The sequence below is a fragment of the Tenrec ecaudatus genome, chromosome 10 (assembly GCF_050624435.1).
Source record: "Tenrec ecaudatus isolate mTenEca1 chromosome 10, mTenEca1.hap1, whole genome shotgun sequence".
NCBI classification, from domain to species: Eukaryota; Metazoa; Chordata; class Mammalia; order Afrosoricida; family Tenrecidae; genus Tenrec; species Tenrec ecaudatus.
The window spans coordinates 95,623,837-95,647,068 of NC_134539.1; the positions used below are offsets into that span (position 1 = coordinate 95,623,837).

The following is a 23,232-nucleotide window of genomic DNA, read 5'->3' on the forward strand; positions in this document are numbered from 1 at the left end:
CTCATGAACCCTTGATAATTTTTCAATTATTACTATTTTGTCATGGCTTACATTGTCCGATGTCTCCCTTCACCCACTTTTCTGTTGTCTGTCCCCCAGGGAAGAGGTTATATGGAGATCCTTATAATCAGTTACCCCTTCCTACCCCACCTTCCCTCCACCCTTCAGTATCACCACAGGTGTCGAAGTGATCGGGTATCAGGCATCAAAGAATAAAAAAATCATATCATTGTAAATGAGGGTGAGTGCAGATTGGGGACCCAAATCCCATCTGTAGGTAATGGGACATACCCTTACTGAAAAGTCCTGGGGAGGAGATGAGTCAGTCAGGGTGTAATATAGCAACAATGAAACATACAACTTTCCTCTAATTCTTAAATGCTTCCTGTCCCCCCTATCATGATCCCAATTCTACCTTAAAAATATGGCTAGACCAGAGGATATACACTGGTACAGATAGGAACTGGAAATACAGGGCATCCAGGACAGATGATCCCTTCAGAACCAGTGGTGAGAGTGGCGATAACTCTAGTATCTTAATGCTTCCTCACCCCCAATTACCCCCGATTTCTACCTTGAAAATCTAGCTAAACCGGAGCATGTACACTGGTATAGATAAGAACTCTTGACACACGGAATCCAGGACAGATAAACCCCTCAGGAACAGTAAGGGAGTAGTGATACCATGAGGGTAGGGAGGTGGGGGGAGAAGGGGAAGAAAGTGGAAACCGACCATAATAATAGATGTATAACTGTGTCTCCAGTGGAGATGATCAGCAGAAACATGGGTAACAGGAGACAGTGGACAGTGTAAGACATAAGACACTAAAATAACCATAAATTATAAATTATCAAGGGTTCATGGTAGTGAGAGGGTGGGAGGGGGGGGAGAAGAGCTGATAACAAGGGCTCAAGTAGAAAGAAAATGATTTGAAAATGATGATGGAAACATATGTACAAATGTGCTTGACACAATGGATGTATGGATTGTTATGAGAGCAGTCAGAGCCCCCAATAAAATGATTTATAAAAATTTTTAAAAAGATATAAAGTCTCAGAAACACAAAGGGGCATTGTTACTTTGTTGCATGGGGTCTTTTCAGTTGTATCATGTTTTATGCATTGGCCTGCTAAATGAAAAACAGCAGTTCAAAACCACCAGCCACTCCACCGAAGAAATAAGAGGTTTTCTACTCCCGTGAAGATTTACAGTTTCTGAAATCTGCGGGGGCAAGTCTATTCAGTCCTATTGGGCAGGCGTCCCCAAACTATGGCCCACGGGGCATGCGGCCCGCCAAGGACATTTACCCGCCTGCTGGGTGTTTATGCCCCGTTTCTTTTTTTACTTTAAAATAAGATATGAGCAATATGCATAGGAATTTGTTCATAGTTTTTTTTAAAACTATAGTCTGGTCCTTCAACGGGTCTCAGGGACAGTGAACTGGCCCCTTGTTTAAAAAGTTTGAGGACCCCTGCTATTGGGTCACTATGCATTGGAATGGACTCAATAGCAGTGAATCTGATTTATTTTGGCTTTATGGTGCTTCCACGAGGCATAAAATGGAAGTGTTCTGTGCACAAAACTGCTAATGGGGAAGTGACTGTGAAGATACCAGTTAGTCCCTTTCATAAGGGTGTGGACAATTAAAACAAGATTGGCGTTTCAAGTCAACCCAGAGGCGCCTTTGAAGGAAACTCTGGGGCACTCCTTCTGAACAATCAGCTTTTGAAATCCGTGTAGATTACAGCTCTGCTGGCACACGTGTGATGACACCGTGACCTGGAACTAATTGAATGGGAACCGTTAAAGTCTCTGCCATGCTCGATACTTGCTCCCAAGTGTCCGAAAAGAAATGCACATCTCACAAAAGGGACATCACTTTACATCTGATTCCAGTGCCTAATTACATAGATGGAGGATCAGTAGAAGGAAGGCACTGTAAACAGCTGCATCCTCTCACCTTGCAAGGAATGACCCTGGTGGGAGTTTTCGCTAACCCTTCTACCTTACCTGTGCGTCTAGTGGTGCCCAGCTGATCCACCATTGAGCACATGAGCTGCAATGCGCCCCTACTTATTTCTCAATAGCCTTTTCTATTAATGACTTCCTACAGAGAAGAACCCAAAGAGAGTTTAAAAAAAAAAACAGCGACTTTTCACAGGAATGCTTCACTCCTGCCTTGCCAGATGAACCCTTTCTTCACCAAGCAATTACTACCGAAGCAAAGAGAGGGGACTATCTTTAACCCCCCAGCCACAGAACTCTTAAATACAAGCGGCACCTGGTGCGCTGATATAACCTATCTGATAATGCCAAGGATAATGCCTATTAATGCTACTCAAACTCACCGACTAGTCAGCGACTTCCAGTTTCCACAAATGGTAGAATTCATGTCATTAAAGTTGGTGGCAACAATGTTCAGCAGGAGCCAAGTAACGGGCATGTCACCTGTCACCTGTGGCCAACAGCGTGAAAGCCATGTGGGGGACCAGGTTCGCACACTGACCTGCAGCATCTGTAGGTAGCCTTCCTGAGGGTCACAGAGCAGAGAGGAAATGCGGTGGTTGTTTCGCATGCATTTCTGGTTGTCCTTGGCAGATGGGAAGACTTGCCGAACTACAGTCATTCTGCCGAGGGCACTGTGGACCAAATCCAGGATCTCCGGGTCACTGATTTCCTGGGGAGATAACCAGATCCAAGATTACCATAACTCACTGAACTACCTCTGCCAGAGGCTATGAAGAAACTTAGAAGTCAAGAGCCTGAAACACCTAATGCCAATAAGGTTAAAGATTGAGCTTTGGTCACACAATAAATTAGGTGATTACTTACAAATAATACTTAACTAACAGTGAGATAAATACAGGCAAGAAAAACGATGCTTGAGACTAAGCCACATTGATTTCCATTGGAACAAGTTTTTCAGAATCAGTGGTATCAAATGTTATGCTAGGCATCAACCAAAACCAAACTCACCACCATCAATTTTAATCCTACTCATAAGATAAGGGTAGAATTGCCACTGTGGGTTTCTGAGACTTTAAATCTTTTTTTTCCTGGTTATTATGAAGATATCTCTTATTTATGTTTATTTTAACAAATCATTTCATTGGGGGCTCTGACCGCTCTCATAACATTCCATACATCAATTGTCTGAAGCACATTTGTACATATGTTGCCATCATCATTTTCAAGATATTTACTTGAGCCCTTGGTATCAGCTCCTCTTTCCCTCCTTCCTTACCCCAGCCTCTCACTACCATGAACATTTGATAATTTATAAATTAATTTCATATTTTACAACATCCACTGTCTCCCTTTGCCCACGTTTCTGTTGTCCATCCCCCTGGGGGGTAGGGTGTTGCACTGTGATGGGGTCCCTCCTTTCTCCCCCTGCTTCCCCGACATTCCTCCTATCCTCATGGTATTGCTACTCTCATTATTGGTCCGGAGGGCTTTATCTGTCCTGGATTCTGTCTGTTGAGAGCTCTTATCTATACCAGTGTATGTGCTCTGGTCTAGCCAGATTTGTAAGGGAGAACTGGGGTCATGATAGTGGGGGTGAGGAAGCATTAAAGAACTAGAGGAATGTCGTGTGTCTTGTCGGTGCTGGACTGCACCCTGGCTGAATTGTCCCTTCCTTGTGACCCTTCTGTGAGGGGATGTCCAATTTCTACAGATGGGCTTTAGGTCTCCATTCTGACCCCCCTCACACTGAGACTTTAAATCTTTATAGGAGCAAACAGCCTGTGACTGGTAGATTTGAACCATTGACTCTGTGGTTAGCAGTTGGGTATAGCCCATTATTACCTGTAAGAAAAGGTTAAAGATTCCTGTTAGAAGTCAGAAATCTGGGTTTTCTCCAGCATAGTCATCAAAATGCAATGAATTTCCGCTAATTCCTTAATCATTTATTTTATTCATTTCTTTTAAAATGCTTATAAGCAAATCTTGAAAGTCCATTCACTCATGCAACCATCCCACAACATTGACCAAACTTTTGTATTACACTAAGTGCTGGGGCCTAATCCCATCTCCAGGAGGCTCACTGTTAGGGTGGAATGCAATAAATATTGCCATGCAGAAATCCAAAGGGCAAATCAAGCTAGATTTTGTTTCAGATGTTAGACGATGCGCCCACAATCAACCTTAGAAATCGATTATACTTATATTATTATATCCTTGTATCATCCTCGGGGCCGTAGCGGTGACACACTGGGGAGTAATTCTCAGGACTGTGGTTCATAACAACAAGTGACTCCTCGGGAGAAAGACAGGGCTTTCTACCCCCACAAACCGTTAGTCTCTGCAACTCACAGGGGCTGTTCTACCCTATCCTATAGGGCAGCTATGAGTCCACAGCAACTCTATGGCAGTGAGTTTCTTACCATCCCAATTCAAAGAGAGTTCTGGGACATAGAAATGACAAAAGAGGTGCGCTATCAGGAGCTCTCTCCAGAGGAGTCCTCAATGAAGGGATTCTCTGAGCCCAAAGGCTGAAGTTGGTAGGAAAAGTGATAGCATATGAGGAGGGGTGGGGACATGGAAGCCCTGGAGCAAAGTGCAGGTGTAAAGGATGAGGGAGGGGCTAGTGGTAATTCTAAGTACAGTTGGCAAGTACTTTGGAACCCGTAGGCTGACAGACCCTGCTGCCCCTCATGTTATATGCTTGTGAGGGGCAGAAAGGAGAAATAAATGATCACAGATAAGACTAGCAGATGCCTACAGAAAACTTTAATGTACAGAAAACCAAATCCTCACCACTGGACCAATCGGTAACATCATAATCAACAGAAAAAAAGATTGATGTTTTCAAGGATTTTCTCTTGCTTGAATCCACAATCAATGTTCATGCAAGTACCAGTTAAGAGATCAAATGACATATTGCAGTGGGCAAATCTGCTGCACAAGACCTCTTTAGGATGTTGAAAAGCAAAAATGTTACTTTGAGGACTAAGGTGTGCCTGATCCAAGCCATGATATTTTCAATCACTTCATGTGTCAGTGAAAGTTGGACATTGAAAAGAAAGACTGAATAAAAATCAATGCATTTAAATTGTAGGGCTGGCAAAAATGTTGAAAACATCAAGAACTGCCAGAAGAACTAACCAATCCCCCTTGGAAGAAGAATAGCCAGAATGATCCTTAGAGACAAGGATGGCGAGCCTTCCCCTCATGTATTTTGGATATGTCAGGAGAGACCAGTCCATGGAAAAGGACAACATTCTTGGGAAAGTAGCCTAGTGAAAAAGAGGAAGACCTGTAACAAGATAGATTGGCATTAACAGGCTCAACCCTGAGAACAATTGTGAGGCTGGCACAGAACCTGGCAGTGTTTTGTTCTGTTGTGCATAAGGTTACGATGAGTAGGAAGTGACTCTATGCACACAACAGCAACAACAAAGGAAGCTTACAGTGTCATTATGAGTTGACATCAATTTGATGGCAGTAAACAGGTGGACACTCAAAACACACAGAGACTGCAACCATGGACTAGAGCATTCCAATGAACTTGAAGTTAACAGAAGACAGAGAAACATTTTGTTCTGTTTCCATGGAGAGACGATAAGTGTGATCTGACTGGAAGGCAACTCACTATTGTAACCGCAAGAGCCATGTGAACTCCACGGAAGAGGTTAAGCACCAAGGAACCACCAGGAGAGAGGTCCTTGCAAACCCCTCTGTCTTCAGTCTATGGGGAGGGTGTGTCCATAAACAAAACTAGAGCAAGAGAAGAGAGAAAACGTTCCCGACTGAAAACAGGGCAGGAACTGAAGGAAACATAAACCAAGGGATTGAAGAAGGAGAGGGTTGGTTGGTGTAGCAAAGCCTCGGTTCACAAACTGTCCCGAAAAAGTGACAAACATCCTTATTTGGTTGCAAGTCAAGATTTCTTACTGTAGCTCTGTTTTAAAATAGGTCTAAAATCATTCTCAAGATAGATGACACATACTGGCTTTGAGATACTGAGGTGCTATAAATGGCTATTATAAGTGGCAGTTAGAAATTAGTAATGTGGGGCAAAGTCATTTCAACACAGGTATAGCATTTTTAAGGGGAAAATCATAAATGCATGTCATGAACTATTTTAGGAATCTGATACGTGTCAGTGAAACCTTGGGTTGTGTCTGAAAAAGCAAAAAATGAATCACTGAGTCGTTTTATCATGAGCAATTTTCTTAAATTTAATGATCTCCACTGAATTAAAGTGCTATTAAATGTTGGGTTTGTATTTAAGTCATTCATCTTTGTGTTCCAGACAAAAATTTGTTAAATGGAAGATGATTTGGTTGGACTGGGACCAGCAAATAATAAAAGGTAGATAAATTGTAAATTGATCACTGCTAAGTCAGACCTGGCTCAAGAGGCAGTGAGGTTTCATGTTGCTGCAGTCGGAAGACCACCCATTGGCTATCACACTCCTAATCTCTCTGCGTCTCCCCCAACCCTGCTGTCTCCCAGACCAGCCTTCCTTCCACGATCTCCAGATCATAACGGGCACACAGTCTGCCAATGCACCCTTGCGCCATTCCCCTACTTCTGAACTAGTCCTTAATGTCCAATAAAGAGATATTTCAAATTAGAATCTGAAGTCGTTGATGCAAAGCCTCTTCCTGACTCCTTGGGGCAAGAAAGAGGCTCACCTCTTCCCACCTCTCTGATCCATTGGGAGCTAATAGAGCTTTTTTGGAACTTAGAAACTCCGATCAATTGCAGTAGCTCCACACCATGTCCAGCCCCAGTGCTGACAGCCCTTCGGGAACCCTTCAGGAGCTGAGAGGTCTGGGCCACAGGGTGCCCACACCCAAGATTCTTTAAACAAAAAATATCTTAGTATCCTATAGTCCCTCCCATGTATTTGAAACTCCTTATTTAGGAAGTCTGTCGGGAATATACAATTTCTTTCTAACCAACAAGAGATGATGAGTGGGCTGTTGAGTCTGAAACTGGCCATAAGCATCTAATACATCACTGGATCCAATAAGAATAGTTACTGAGAAGGGGTGGATTATATTAATAGATCATATCTCTGTTTCATTTTGAGAAAACTGTCTTATATCTACATCTACTGATCAGGCATCTCCAGCCAAGAGGGCTAGCACAGCTCTTTCCCATAATTCAAACACAAGAGTATGCTTTTATGCACAACCTGGTACACAACAAATGGGAACTTCTATTCCAGATAATGCACAAAAGAATAAATTGACTATTGTACAGAAACACATACTAAAGTTTTATATACAATAGCATTTGTATCTTTAACTTTATTTGTGCATACACATGGGTATAATCTAGCAATATTTAGCACATGTACAACACTCATATGGATAATAACTTAATATAATAGTAAAATAGCAAATGTCCAAAATACTGGATATTTTAATATGTAGTTAACATGAAAAATTTTATTTTATGTATCAAATGAATTGTTTTCTATTGTATGCTTTGTGGGACACAGAACTTAATAGCACTCTATATCTAAATGAGTTTTTAGGAACACTAAGAGGTCACAGATTTAATATTTATTTATCATGAAAAATATGTTTCCGTTTTGAGAAATGAGTATGTTTTTACAGTCATCTTCTAACAAAATAACAAAGGGCATTTATGAGAACACTGCATTTATATTTTATCATAATATTTACATATTTCCATGTAAAATTGAATAATTCCTTAGGGGATTAAATTAAATGGGCCTACTTATGAATATAGTAAGAATTACATGAAGAATTTTATTTTCATTTTCCTTCAGATGGACTCTTTAAAAGGAATCGATGACAATTGCTGCAAAGCAAACTTGCTCATCGAAAAGGGGTGCTACTCACCAGCCTGTGTGACCTAAACATGGTGAATAGGAAAGTCCAAATCCAAAGGAGAGAACGGCATCAGAGCTTAAATTCTGAACCCTTGGTGTGTAGAAGGCTATGGACGACAGCGGATGCTCCAAATGCATTTGCAGGGCCCCGGCTTAGTCTCAGCCACTGTTGAGTCCCCTCTAGCCATCCTGCAGGATCGGGAATAGCCTTGCTAACAGACAGAGGGCGCTGTAAAGGCACTTGTGGCTGATGTAGTTAGGTTCAAATGTAACACCTTCTCATTTGATAGCTCTTTAGACTCATTCAAAAGTTGTTTCCGTTTTTAATACTGTCTGCGTTTGTTCGATTAAGGTTTTGTTTCATCACCGCTATTGGTTTTTTGGTTTCTTTCTTGTTTGGTTTTCTGTTTGTAAAATCCAGGATAGGTAAATCCATAGAGGCAGTAACTGGATTAGTAATGACCTAGGGACCTGGTAGGGGAGGATGGGGGAAATGGGGAGCCAACAACAGTGAGCGTGAGAAAGAAGAAAATGTTTTGAAATGTACTGTGGGGAGGACTGCACAAATCTTCTTCATATGAGTCCACTATTAAACTATATGATATGTGGATCATATGGCAAGGAAACAATTTTTAAAATCAAAACATAAAACCACAACGAAAGAAGTGGTTCTATTATTCCATCAACTACGAATGTGTCTCCAAATATGGGAGTTGAACAAGTCCACCAAGAAATAAGATGTGTTTACTCAGCCTACTGCCATCAAGTAGATTCTGACTCAGGGTCTACAAGGAGGTAAGTTTTACTTCTTTGGACCTGCTGGTTCATTTGATATGCCCATCTTGAGGGTAGTGGTCCAATATTTTTACCTAACAGCACCTGCACCACCAGGGTTCCTTCTATGAATGAAAGTCCACTGAAGAAAAAAATTAAAGGAGTTATGAATTCCTGAAAACATTTCCATATTAACTTCCTTTTTTAGAACATATGAACCAGAACCAAAGAGCAAACTGAACTCGCTGCCATTGAGATGTCGGTGACACATGGCAGCGCCATGTGGATTTCCAAGACTGTAAGTGTTCAGGGGAATAGAAAGCCCAGTGTTTTGCCCGTGGACCTGCTGGTGGTTTCGAACTGCCAATAGCGTAGATCACAGCCCAACATGCAACCACTAGACCACCAGGACTCCTTCCTAGTAGTCAGCATATATGGACATATGTTTTTTTGTGTGTGTGTGAATTGGGTGAAAGTTTACAGAGCATATCAGTCTTTAATTCAAAAAGTCAAATACCTTTTGTTTCTTGTCATTACCTGAAATCCCACCCCTTAGCATCACTTATCCCACTTCCTTCCTGTGTTTACTGTTTCCAGTCCTTCTGTCCTAACCCTTCTGAACTTTGTCCTGGGGTAAATGCGGTCTTTCTTGTCTTAAATAGTTGATTATTCTAGGCTGCATATCACTTGTGTGTTATTTTGTGGATCTGTCTATTGTTTGGCTGAAAATTACCCCACAGCATGAAAATGTATATTTATTTAAACACTGAGTGAACTCCAAATCATGGTTACACTATACAGGATTTCTTTATGGGACCAAGAGCTGTGGTGGCATAGTGAGTTTTGCATTGGGCTATTAACAACCTGGAGGTTAGCAGTTCAAACCCCGTTGCCCTCTACGAGGTCTTCTACCCCTGTAGAGAGTTACAGTCTCGGAAACTCACAAGGACAGTTCTACCCTGTCCTGTGGGGTCACTATTAGTTGGAATTGATTCAATATCAAGGAGTGTGAATCCTATTCTCTTAACTACCTCAGACCTGAAAAATAAAATTATAGGTCTCAAATCACTTTTTTAATTTACAAATTTTAAAATTAGAATTTTTGTGCTAATATACAAATTTGAATGTAAATTTTATTTTCTAATTGCTACGGGTCTTGTAAAGTTTACTTAATTTCATTTCAAATTGATTTACTACCGTAGAACCAAATGTAAAAGGTGACAGTTTTATATCCACATAAAATGAAACAGCAACAAAGAATACAGCACAAAAGTGAAAGCCCACAGAAGAAAAAAAGAAAAGGATTCATGAAACCCCTAAAGACATTTCCAAAATTAACTTCATTTTCAGAGCATGTGACTCAGAAGAGACCTGTTTTGTTGAATGCTGAGGTATAATGGGTGAAAACTGATATACTAGAAGTGATTATCTTAATAATAAAAAATATGACTATAACAAAATTTGGTCATAAGTCTATGTCCATTCCTTACTGTAGTAAAAAATCTAATAATGATGTCGAAGGTAGAGCTATTTTAACACTGAAAATTGTCACATGTACTAATCTCATAAATAACAGAAATGCAGCGCCTACATTATGGAAACAAGTTTCATCTAATAACGTACATTATTAGGACAAAAGATGACCAAATGATCACCAACATCCCAGTGAATTTTTTGTGGAAAGTTCTATGTGCTAAACAAACAACCTTCTGTGGCCAGAGTACATTCCCAGGGTGCACACCTGATCATGAAAATTATTAGAGTGTCTGACTATTGGGTTCTTCATGAGATGGCTCTGCATATTGTTTTGTTCACACACAATTTAGACGGCAATCATCCAAGTGTTGGTTGTTGGCAGATGAATGTTGTAACTGGTACGATGAGACTAAGCATGAAGAACATGGACACAGTTCAATTTTACAGAGATTTGCATTGTCATGTTTCATCCAGAGATAATGATTGTGCCTCAACTCGTGAACTGGAAACACAATAATGAAGCGTGTCAGCACTGAAAGCCCGTTTGGCGATGGGTTGTCGCTGTCATCACAGTCACGCAATGCGGACTATCACTTCCTGCAACAAAGAAGGTGTTTGCATCTCCAAGAAATGGAAATTTGCAGGATTTGTGTGAACTTCTTACTCAATTTGATCTCTGATTAGGAGGTCATCTCACAAAATATGGAAACTCAAGAAGGCATCTATGCTTCAAGCAATGTGTGAAGAATTCATAAACATACTAACTAAAATGCAGTCAATTCATGTCAATCAAAGAAATACAGATCAATATTCCAGCTCATCTGTAAATTCCACTCCTGATCTTTCCCATAGAAATCAGCTCAGTGTTGTTTTAACGTAAGTATCTTGAGCAGATGGAAAATCTAATTAGCGATTCATAACATCCACTAGCTCAAAAATTTCTCACACTGTAGATATTGCAAGTCTTTACGATTTAGGTTTAGATTGCAAAATTGATTCTTGGAAGGGTAAAGGGCAGTCGTGACAATGCTGCCATATATGCCGAGTGTTATAAAAACATACAACAGACAAAAAATTCAATGTAATGAATATGCCATTTTCATGGAAGGCATCGCACAGTGGTTTGTAGTCCAGAAGCAATTGTGTATTTTTGCTTTTGGTGTTTCTGTTACTCTACATGCACATAACAGTATTTACCTCGGCTGTCTTTAATACTGGTGTTTCCAGGGAATCCAAGATGGATGATCTCTTCAGGATCAGTGGTGAGAGTGGTGATACCAGGAAGGTGGAGGGAAGGTAGGGTGGAAAAGGGGGAACCGATTACAGGGATCTACATATAACCCCCTCCCTGGGGGACGGACAACAGAAATGTGGGTGAAGGGATACATTGGACAGTGTAAGACATGACAAAATAATAATTTATAATCATCAAGTGTTCATGAGGGAGGGGGTAGCAGGGTAGGAGGGAAAAAATGAGGAGCTGATGCCAGGGGCTTACGTGGAGAACAAAGGTTTTGAGAATGATGAGGGCAATGAATGTACAAATGTGCTTTATACAATTGATGTATGTATGGATTGTGATAAGAGTTGTATGTGCCCCCAATAAAATGATTTTTTAAAAGTACTCGTGTTTCTCCCAATGTTTTCCACTCTCTTCATAATTTTTGTCAATTCCCTTCTTAATGCACATTATCCTTCCCCTCGCCCAAGTTAAATCTACTTTACTTTGTTTTCATTTGTACATCTGTAGCGACACTATTCCATATTTGTACCCTGTAACTGACTTTCTTATAAATTGTTATCTCTGGTTCCTGATGTTCAATCTTGTAGGTTTGTTTTACTTCTGATACTTCTATATCTGGGTTGACTTCTGGGTGATGGGACCAGTTATGCTAATCTCAGGTTATTGTCTACTGTTATTGGTTCTTGGTCCTAAGAACTCAGCTTAGTATTTATTTTAAATTTGGTCTGGAATTTACAAGTCCTTTAGTTCTGTTTATTTGAAAATGTCTTAATGTCACCATCATATTTGAAGAACCATTTTGCTGGGTATATGATGCTTGGGTAGGCATATGATTTTTTTTTCTTTCTTTCATTGTTGAATTTGTGTCCTACCATTGCCTCCTTGCCTGCATGCTTTCTGCTGAGAAATCAGAGTTTAGCTTTGCTAGTTTTCCTTTGTGGATAAATTTCAGTTTTGCTGAGTTCCTCTCCAGAGTCTTTCCTTATCTTTGATTTTTGGAAAGTTTCATAATGATATATCTGGAGGATGTTGGGCAAAGGGAGGTGGAGCGATATATCCTGTTTGAGTTTCATTAAGCTTATTGACTGCATATCTTAATGTTCTTAATAATGTCAGGGAAGAAATCATCCGAAAACTCTTCAACAATTTTCTCTGTGCTATTTTTAATCTCTTCCTAATCTAGAATGCTGATTACATTTAAGTTATTACTCTTGATTGTGTCCTACACCTGGGGTCAAGATGCTGTTTGTGAGCCAGATCAGCTCTCTTAGTACACATATGTGGCTCTGAAGGAAAAATGAAAATATAAAGTAAAACCTTCATGATTTCATTTAAAGAACATGATTCAGATTATGGTGATTTCATTTGTTTGTAAAAATATATTTATGGCTCTTGAAAAAAATTTTAAATTGTGGGTACAGAATTGTAGCTTCCACCTCAAAGGTCTGTCCATCTGTCCTACATAATTCTTAGGCTTACATTTTTCTCCCCTTCTGGTTGTTTCTCTAGATTAGTTTGACAAACTTGTCCTCTAGCTCCTAATTTGACCTTTCACTAGCTCACTTCTACTCGTTCTCCATTTCAATGTGTTACCTATTGATGAAATCTTGGTTTTAGTCCTCCCTATTTCTAATTGCTGTTTTTTTAAGGTTTCTTCCTTTTTAAAAAAATATTGTCAGTTTGTCCAGGTAATGTTTTCCTAAATTCAATTTTTGGGTGTGTTTTATATGCTTCCATCCACAGCATTATTGCTCTTTCTATACTTGCACATAATTACTTAGCATTCCTTATCAGGTAGTGCCAACAGAATCCTTTCTTAGAAAGAGTTTTTGGTTCTGCCTATTGGTCATTTGTTGGAAACATTTTAACTTGTTTCTTCGTGTGATCTAAACTTGTCTGTTTCTCCAAGGTATTATGATGTTTTTGGTGTTTATATTTATTGGATTATAGTATTTGGGTGTGATTTTAGGTGGTCACCACTTGTCCCCTGGTGTATATGACAGAAAATTTGAGAGTGTGCAGTGTCTCTTTGCTCTGTAGGTCACACAGTGGAAAATGGATTTGGCTGTGTTGGCTGCTGTTTCTCCGTGATTAGGTGGTAGAGGAGTGGTGAGAGGCCCTCACCTAGTGTTGTGCTTCAGAAGATGTTGGTTTGACTCGGTTATGTGGACAGGGTTGCTGTTTCCCATCATATGGGATAATAAAAATAAAATAAATGATAAAAATAGCATAAAAGAGGAAAGAAAGAATAAAGAAAAATAAATGGGAGAAAGCAGGCATAGACTGGCAAAAAAGATGAATTTAAAAATTAAATTGAAAAGTTAAAAAAACATAAACAAACTAAAAATACAAGTAAAACGACACAGGTGAAGAAAAATGAAAATAGTAAAAGAAATGAAGGGAAAGGAGAAATTAAAGGACATAAAAAAGAGAAATAGAAGAAAACATGAAAGTAGAGAAAGAGAGAATTTGTATTAAACAAGTAAAGGGAGAAGAAAAGAAACGGGGAAAATAAAAACCAACAAAGAGAAAAGAAAACCGGGGCAGGGGCAAGTATACCAAGAGGAGAAAATTGTTGGAAACAAAGTACTCGATGTGGGTGGGCATCCTCTGTCAGCCAAGGAGCTGGTAAGGTAGGCACGAGCGGAGAGACACCTGGTCTTAGTTGAAGCTCCAGTCACCTAGATGTTATCGGGGTTTAGTGAACCTGACACAGAAGTAGTTTATTCTGGCTCAGGGGAATTTTGAGGTCAGGGTGCTTGTCCCTAAAAGGAACTCTTTCAAGTTACAGAAGGCATCTGAGAGCAGGGGCGCTGTTCTGTTTCAGAAAAAAGTTCCTGCCTACTCAAAGTGGCCCGAAATCAAGCAAGGTTCATTCTATTGGTATGATAGCACATGTTTTGTTTTTGTTTCTTTAGGAACTTTTATTGGGGGCTTTTACATCTCTGTCACAATCCATACATTCCTCCAGTGTGTCAAGCACATTTGCACCTATGCCGCCATCATCATTTTCATAGCATCCTCTTCCCACTTGAGCCCCTGATATCAGCTCCCCTTTTCTTCCTCCTCCCTCCCCTGCGCACCCTTCCCTCACGAACCCTTGATAAGTTATAGATTATTATTTCCATATCTTACATCATCCTCTGTCACCCCTCACCCATGTTTATATTACTTGTCCCTCTGGGAGGGGGTATATATTGATACTTGTGATGGATTCCTCCTTTCTCTCCCCACTATCCCCTAATCCTCCTGATATCTCTACTCTCATTGTTGGCCCCGAGGGGTTTGTCTATCCTGGATTCCCTGTGTTTGGGGCTTTTACTTGTAGCAGTGTGCATGCTCTGGTCTAATTGAGGTCATGATAGTGGGGGTGGGGGGGGAGGAAGCACCAAAGAACTAGAGGAAAGTTGTGTGTTTCATCGGTGCTATGCTGCAACCTGACTGGCTCATCTCTTCCCTGTGATCCCTCTGTGAGGGAATGTCAATTGTGTACAGATGGGCATTGGGTCGCCACTCCATGTCTCCCCACCCCATTCACCTTGGGTATGGTTTTGTTCTGGGACTTAGATGTCTGCTACCTGATCCCATAGACACCTATGATCACACAGGCGGGTGTGCTTCTTCCATGTGGACTTTGATGCTTCTGAGCTAGATGGCCACTTGTTTACCTTCAAGCCTTTAAGACCCCAGATGCTATATCTTTTGATAGTCAGGCACCATCAGCTTTTTTCACTGCATTTGCGTATGCACCCATTTTTGTCTTCAGCGATTATGTTGGGAATGTGAGAGATAGCAAATGTTTTATGGGTCCCTAGACTCCAAGGTGATAAAAAGGAGCACACTCCAAGAGGATGTGGCTCAAAATCAGGCATGGCAGGGTCTAAGCAGGGATACAGCAGGGATCAAGGGTCATTGGACACTAGATGGTAAGGATGGAAGCTGATGTCAATATCTTTGTGATTCCCAGGAGCATGTGGAGACAAAGGAACACTTCACCTTTCTTGTCACCAGCCTCTAGTGTCCATGTATGTTGCCAAGCTACTATCTCTACTGAAAGTTGCTTGCAAAGGTTCTTGAAGGCTATACCTCAACAAACCAGTCTATGACTCACTCATCTATTTCCTCTCTCACTGCCTTTGTTCAGCTTCTTCTCTTGGTACTTGATCTACTTTTCTATCCTTTCCTCTGAAGCTCACAGTTCTGTGTCTATTTAAATTATCTCTTGAGTATTTTCAGTAGAAATATTTCGTATGTCTGCCCATGCCACTCTCTTGCTGGAAGTCCCACCAGTGGTTCTTGTGTCTCTGGGCCAAGGGCCCTCAGGTTCATTTGATGAACTAGTTCTTTGAATTAATTGTCTCCATGTTTCTTTGATTTTTCTTTCTTTTTTTAATAAGTAAATCACTTTATTGGGGTCTCATACTATTATCACAATCCACACATACATCCATTGTGTCAACCAATTATGTACACTTGTTTCCCTCATCATTCTCAAAACATTTGCTTTCTACTTGAGCCCTTGATATCGGCTCCTCATTTCCCCCCTTCCTTCCCCCTTCCCCTCTCCCCCATGAACCCTCGATAATTTATAAATTATTATTATTTTGCCATATCTTACACCATCCAACGTCTCCCTTCACCCACTTCTGCTGTCCATCCCCCAGGGAAGAGGTCACATGTAGATCCTTGTAATCTGTTCCCTCTTTCCAACCCACTCTCCCTCTACCCTCCCAGTATCGCCACGCACACCGCTGGTCCTGAAGGGATCATCTGCCCTGGATTCCTTGTTTCCAGTTCCTATCTGTACCAGTGTACATCCTCTGGTCCAGTGGGATTTGTTAGGTAGAATTGGGATCATTATAGTGGGGTGGGGAGGAAGCATTCAATAACTAGAGGAAAAGTGTATGTTTCATCATTGCTACACTGTACCCTGACTGGCTTGTCCCCTCCCCATGACCCTTCTGCAAGGGGGTGTCCAGTTGCCCACAGATGGGCCCTGGGTCCGTCGCCTTTGTTTTATATGGGAAACACCAATAGCTGTGCCTTAGATGGTCGCTCACTAACTTTTGAGAACCCAGTTGATACTCACCCAGTAGGATATAGAACATTATCTCTGTGGACCATGTTACTCCAATTGACTTTGGTATCCTCTAAGGCTAGGACCTGAGCCTCCAGGCCCAATGATTCATTCCCTCAAGGTGTTTGGTTGTCACTAAAATGTTTCCATAACTTTGCCCTCTGTCTGTTCTACTATATTAAATGATATATTTACAGTATATATAAATACATATTTATAAATACCCCGTCAAACATATATACATTCTTAGATATAGTCCCACACATCCTCCCACACTTGTTCAACTTGAGTGTCGATCTAGATATCTCACTGATCACTGCCATGGAGTTGACGCCGACTCATAGGACCATAATAAGACAGGGTAGAACTGCCTCTGTGGGTTTCCACAACGGTAACTCTTTTTAAGAGTCGAATGCCCCGTCTTTCCCCCAAGGAGCAGCAGGTGCGTTCAAACTGATGACCTTGAAAACCACCGCCCAGCAAGTAGCCATTACGCCACAAGGCTACTGGTAGATTCCTGCTAGGGCTAACGTTGTGAGATCATGTGTCTCCCAGTGTGCGTCTCCCCTGCCCTTAATCATTTTGCTCTTCTCATGTCTGTCATCGTCTGGATCCTATTTTGCTTACTACTACTTTAATTTGATATTGATTCCCCCTTCACCTCAATTAATACGTGTCTATGTCTTAGAAAAGTTATAGCAACAATGTTCCTTAGAAGTGAGAATGCTCAGACCTTGTCTCGTGTACCTTGGACATTTTACCAGGGCAGTAAGAGTAAAGGAAATGACAGGCCCCTGGAAAATGATGTCATGTGTGAAAAAAAATGGAGAGTCAGCAAAAAAGAGGAATATGGATGGACACTATAGCTACAACAATGGGTCCAAACAGAAAAGACTGTGAAGGTGAAGCAGGTAAGAGAATATTTTGTATTGCTGTACATACAGCCGCTCTGAGTCAGACCCCACTCCATGTGGGCACCTAACAACAACGATAACTTAAATGTGCTGAATATACACCAACTTCTGGTGAGAATGCACCACAGAGAAGCAGTAGAAAGGGTGTGCTAACGTGTCTGAACCAGTGGGCTTTCTCCTTATTCCATCCTGACATAACCCCAGTGTGGACAAGAGCTCCTCTCTCCTGGATGTGCTCATCATGACTGGTAGGGATCTTACACCACACACCTGTGGTACGTGCTACTTAATCTGAGTCAACCTGAGGGATCCTACAATTCTATGCACTTGGAAGTGAGGGTAAGACCTGGTCCTTCTTATTGAGATATGAGGGACATCCTAAGATTTTCTTAATCCTAGTGGGACAGAAAGGTACAAGAGACAGTACCTTTTTGCCTCTAGAATTTTGAGATATGGGGATATTCCAGGCAAGTACAAGTCTGTCATACTGAGTTCAGCAGACCAAATAAAAACTGTCCTGAGGATACTGTGTAGTTTCTGAATTATCCCACTCTGAAATTCCATGACTTATCTCAAGGGCCTTCTATAAATTAATTATTGCATTATTGAAGGAAAGTTAGTTCAGATATTTCTTTTCTGTTACTTATCATAGAAAATATCCTCACTAATTCAGAACTCAATTAGGTTGGTTTAAAAAAGAGTACATAAGAGACTTCAACTATATCTGAAATGGTCAGTTTTTTAAAAATGCAGAGATCAAGAAATTATAGAAAAATTTGGATTGTGGACATATGGGCATTTTTACATAATTTTATGCATTTTATAGATATGTTCTATATCTACATGTGCTTCTTTTTTCAAATATAGAAAAGTTTTTGCATAGGTCTACTCTAAGTTGTGTTGAATAGCAAAAACAATTTTTAATATGGTGAATATTTCAAAGCTGCAATTAAAAAGATAATAATTTATTTTCTCCAAATATACATACGTGTCACTAGTTTCAAAACGAACACACAAATCAGTTTTGGTCTGCTCTTCACAACTTCAGGGGAAATATTAAACATTTATATAGATCTCTAAATTTATTCTAAGACATTGCAATCACATTATTAGTCAGTTCCTTTTGGTCCCCAGAAAGACCTAGCTCTATCAGACATCTGTGTGATATCAGCATTATTCCACCTCTGGAGAAATAACGTGTATTTCTCTTCTAAAACATATAGTATCAACAACCCAAAGTTAACGATGGTAGAGAAACTTTGCAGGAAAGCTGGCTTAAATACAAAATGCTAAGAAAACAGGAGAACTAAATAAGAAGGTGATCAATGAATAACTCTTATGGAAGTCAACAGGCTTTCTAGCATGACTTCTGTGTTCGTGTTCCCATGGGACACGCAGGGCAATGCTGAGGAAGGCTCCAGGAGACCAGGGCATCCTGGTACAGCAATGGGTGAAATCGCCAAAACTTGATACTCATTACAGTTCCAGAAGAGAGGATGGCCTAGCGGAGGATACTTTTCTGACTATTTGTTCTATCAAAGGTATACACTATCCAAATAATTGTGATAAGTATTCCCTAAAAAGTCATAAGATGTAGATGACTCCATGTTTTAAATAGGATCTGTTACTAGGATCCTTGGTGGTAGAGTTCGTATATGTGGCTGCTAATTGCAAGGTCAGCAGTTCAAAACCACCAGCTGCTTCACAGGAGGAAGATAAGACTTTCTACTCCCAGAAAGGTTTACAATCTTGGAAACCCACAGAGGCAGTTCTACTCTTTCCTATAGGGCTGATATGAGTCAGAATTGACTCAATGGCAGTGAAATGTACAGGCTACATGAGACACTGCTGATTCAATGATTGAATTATCACTTCCCAAGAGTGAGGCGCAGGCCAGCCACGATGGAGCTATCAATTGTGGTATTTGTATCTCTATGATACTGAGTTCTCCGTAGTGCTTCCGGTCTAGTGAGATATTTATAGAAATAAGCCAGTGAAAACTGGGTGGATTACAGTATCATGATTCACAATCAATAATGGAAATGGTGTGGAACTGGGCAACATTTTGTTGTGCTGCGCATGGGATTCCATTAATTGGAGCTCATCTGAGGGCAACTAACAATGAAATGCATAGAAAATTGTTGCTCTCCAATTTTGTCCATGTGGACCACGGGGAAACTGTATAAACATCATCCGAGAGCTTGTCTGAAATATACAATCTCAAGTCACATCCTAGACCTTCTATCATTCTTCATTTCATCAAATTCTCCAATTGATCCTTATGCACATTAAAGACCGAGAAGTGAAGGTCTAAAATATTACACAGTTGTGTAAAATTGATCGTAGGATCTGGAATCAAATGGGTAGACGTTCCAATCATGCTCCTCCTTCTCTTGCTCGTGGAACTTGGCTATAACATTTCATTTCTTTATCTTCCTTGATAATAGAATAGCAATATCCCCATGAATCACCCCATTGTTTCTGTAGCACCCTGAAAATTCCTAGGAAAGCCCATAGTAGTAGATGGCCCACTCTCTATGTACGCTTTCTGGTTCCTTAAATCCAAGAGAACCCAGGAGACTTTGTCGTTAAGAAAAATGGGATAAGAGTTGAAAAGTTGTGTTGCTTTTTATTTTTATAACTAACGCAAATGACTTCTCACAGTAAGGCAGAATTACATCCGCCCCTTTTATCCAAGCTGCCCAGGAATAGGTGGCGGAGGTCTCTCCCATGCCCCCTTCTGACCATAATGTATATTCATGGGTATGCCTACTCAGTCCCAGTCCACAATGAACAGTTCCTATTGCTCCCAGAAGCCCTGCTGCTAGCTGTGGCCATTGGAAGAAGCATCATAGTCTTCGCAGGTTCTCTGCTTCTAGGAAATTGCTGATTGATCAGCTCCTTCTGCCCTGCCCCCCAAACCTCAAAGTCTCCAAGAACCTTCCATTGTTAGCTGCTCTTTCAATGTACTTTATTTCGGTTTTTATTTCATCACATTTTGTTCTTATTTTATTTGCCCATAGACACCAAGTAGGAGTTTGCCCTCTAACGAGCCAACCCTCCCCCCAACCGCCCCCCCCCCACACACAATACACTCATTTTACACCATTTCATGGAAGTAGTCACTAAATCTTTTCTGGTTCACTGCTTATTTATGGATGAACTGCTAGGCTTGAGTTAGTTTTTGTGAATTTACTCACCCTTTTAAAAAAATCTCCTCTTCTCATCTCTCTCCTCTTCCCTACTTCCATGTTGGGAATTTCACTTTTCCTTTCCCGTTTTCACCAACATTCCCCCCAATTTTCTTTTCCCTTCTTTTCCTTCCCGCTTCAATGACCTTCCTGCTCCACCAACACGATCAGCTCTGTGTTAACAAAGCTCCGTCTAATCCGTCCCTGCTCATGCCCTTTCCATAACACGAAGGGGTTAGGATGTATAAGGTGATTCAGAATCAATTCCTGAAAGCGATTTGATTGTTAACCTTAACCCTAACTTTTTCAGATAGGATGTTCCTGAAATATACTGTAAGTCGGACCTGAAATGTGTAGCTCAGCAAGCCACTGTGTGGGATTAAGAAAAGAAAAAAATAAGTATCAAAATAACTGTAGGGACAAACTAAAAATAGCTTTGTCTGCTGTTCAGAGGGCAGGGTAAATCTAGACGATTTGAAGGTCAACAGCTCAGGGCAGAGCCCAAGAAGAAAGTTCTCCAGGTAATAGAACGTGCAGTTACAGAAGTGGTCATTCACAGAACCCTCTTCCCACAATAAAACAACAATAAATTTAGCCCAAAAGAGAGGACTCGAGAGCTGCCTAAGCAGTTCCATTTACTCTGCTCCCACATAGTTAAACATTGTCTAATCTCTACATGATGATGTGGAACAATCATACATTCCACAACTCTGCCGTGTTCAGGGGCACTGTGAATTCTCAGCGTTTCCAGCACAAACTCAGAAGACAACTTCAGAAGCTCATTCATCTGTCTATCTATCTATCTATCTATCTATCTATCTATCTATCTATCTATCTATCTATCTATCTATCTATACACCTACCTAGCTACCTGTCTATCATCTATCTATATCTATCTATGCACACCTACCTACCTATCATCTATCTATCTATCAATCATCTATCATCTACATTGGAGATCTAGCTCCAGCTGTATCGATCGCGTCTCTGAATACATCTTGGAGTTAAAAGGAAACGCAGCTTCTGCAGGACAGCTTCTGTCTGATGCACGAGTTGCCTTCCTAGAGCTAAACACAAACGCACCAGGTATTTATGGAAAGAAAGAAAAATGAAAGGGGAAAGGGTGAGCTCTCCAGATGCCTACCATGAAATGTGCACCTTAAAAATGTTAACATTGGAAACGGCCTAAGTAACTCTCTTCAAACACAGAGCCAGAACTTTTCATTCTGTTGTGTTTGTTATTGTTGTTGCTATTGTTTTTAATCTGCCTGGGCCCTTTAATTTCCAGCTTATTCCCAGGCAGATATTTAAACAGAAAAACAATTGTAACAGTGACTGATCTTCCACAGCTCTCATTTGCTTGCTTGTTACAAACAACTTTAATTATTTTGTTTGTAATACCTAGTTGTTTGTCTCTGGAGAATATTTAAATCTGTTTTCATTTGTGTAGGACTATCCCAACCAATAGTAAAATGAGACCTTATGTTCCACATTAACACCTCATGGCTGTTATCCTCAAGGAACCAACAGAAAGTTATAATTTTAATTGCATTTGTAATTTAAAATACTTACATATTACAAAAAATGCAAAGGATAATTTGCAAATGAAATTGCATGGCCTAGAGCCCAAAAGAGACATGGTTCTAATGGTTACAGCCATGTCGTTGACATACCAAAAGCCTTACATCTAAACTGGAGCCAATTATGTAGACCGAAGTGTAAACTCTGAGAATGTAAATTCAGAAGAATAAAGGATATACCGCATGGTGCTTTTGAGGCTGGGTGTTGGCCATGATGAAGCAACAGGGATTGGCTTTACCTCCGACCTTAAATAACTGGGAAATGTCTGCAATGGGCTTTGGACAGCAGGCAGGGATGGGAAAACAGGCAACAGAATATGCCTGGTCAGTGGGGACTTAAAGTCGCTGGATAGTTATCCTCAGCAGGGAAAGCAATGAGGTGTCCCCACAATATTACTCAGAGAAACTTTCCAGTGTCGCACAGAGGAGTGAGAAAATCTGCAAACTCTGAGAGTGCCTGTGAAGTGGAGAGACACTGGAATGTACGAAGGCAAAAGCAGTTGGAATTCATAAATGAATTTCAAAAGGAGAGAGCTACACAGAAAACGGCCCTGGAACCTGTAGAAAGCTCCTTTCAAGTCTTTAGCTGCATGCTAATTAGTAACCTGCATGCGGCTACTACCTTAGCTCAGAGAAAGCCGTACAAGAAAGGACTGGGTGTAGTAGCAGTCCTTAAGGCTCCCACGGGCAACGAAGTGCAGGTTCCCAGCAGCGAGAGGAGAAGGGACTTCCGATGGAAGGACCATGGGCATCCTCACAGGACAATGCCTTGGTAAGAGATCAGGTTAACAACAGACCAAAAGCTCTTCTTGAATGGCCTGTTTCTGGGTGTACAAATAGTTCACATGTTCAGCTACTAAAGGCTGGCAGTGCAAGTCGACCCAGAAGAACCCCAGAAAAATGGCCAGAGAACATGCTTTCAAAACATCTGTCATTTGAAATCTCACGGAGCACGTGTCTATTCTGTACACACAAGGGGTCTTCCTGAACCAGAATCAGCTCCACTGCCATGGCTGAATGAACTGCATAACAATGCTTAAAAGCAATTCTTGAAAAACTCAAATGGTTCCAGGATACTTTACCGGCACCTCACGGGAAGGGGGAAAAAGTATTTAGAGTAATAAGAAAGAATGAAGCTTCCAAGAATGTAAAATTCAGAT

The 23,232-nt window shown here is 40.8% G+C and overlaps 1 protein-coding gene across 1 annotated transcript in view; it reads right to left on the minus strand.

Moving 5' to 3' along the window:
• The window catches only part of GRID1 (glutamate ionotropic receptor delta type subunit 1), a 900,473-nt gene that overhangs the window by 274,851 nt on the left and 602,390 nt on the right, over nucleotides 1–23,232 (minus strand). The window contains exon 6 of the mRNA XM_075559162.1: nucleotides 2,508–2,678. Coding sequence (XP_075415277.1) covers nucleotides 2,508–2,678 — 171 coding nt within the window. The remainder of the gene's footprint in view (nucleotides 1–2,507; nucleotides 2,679–23,232) is intronic.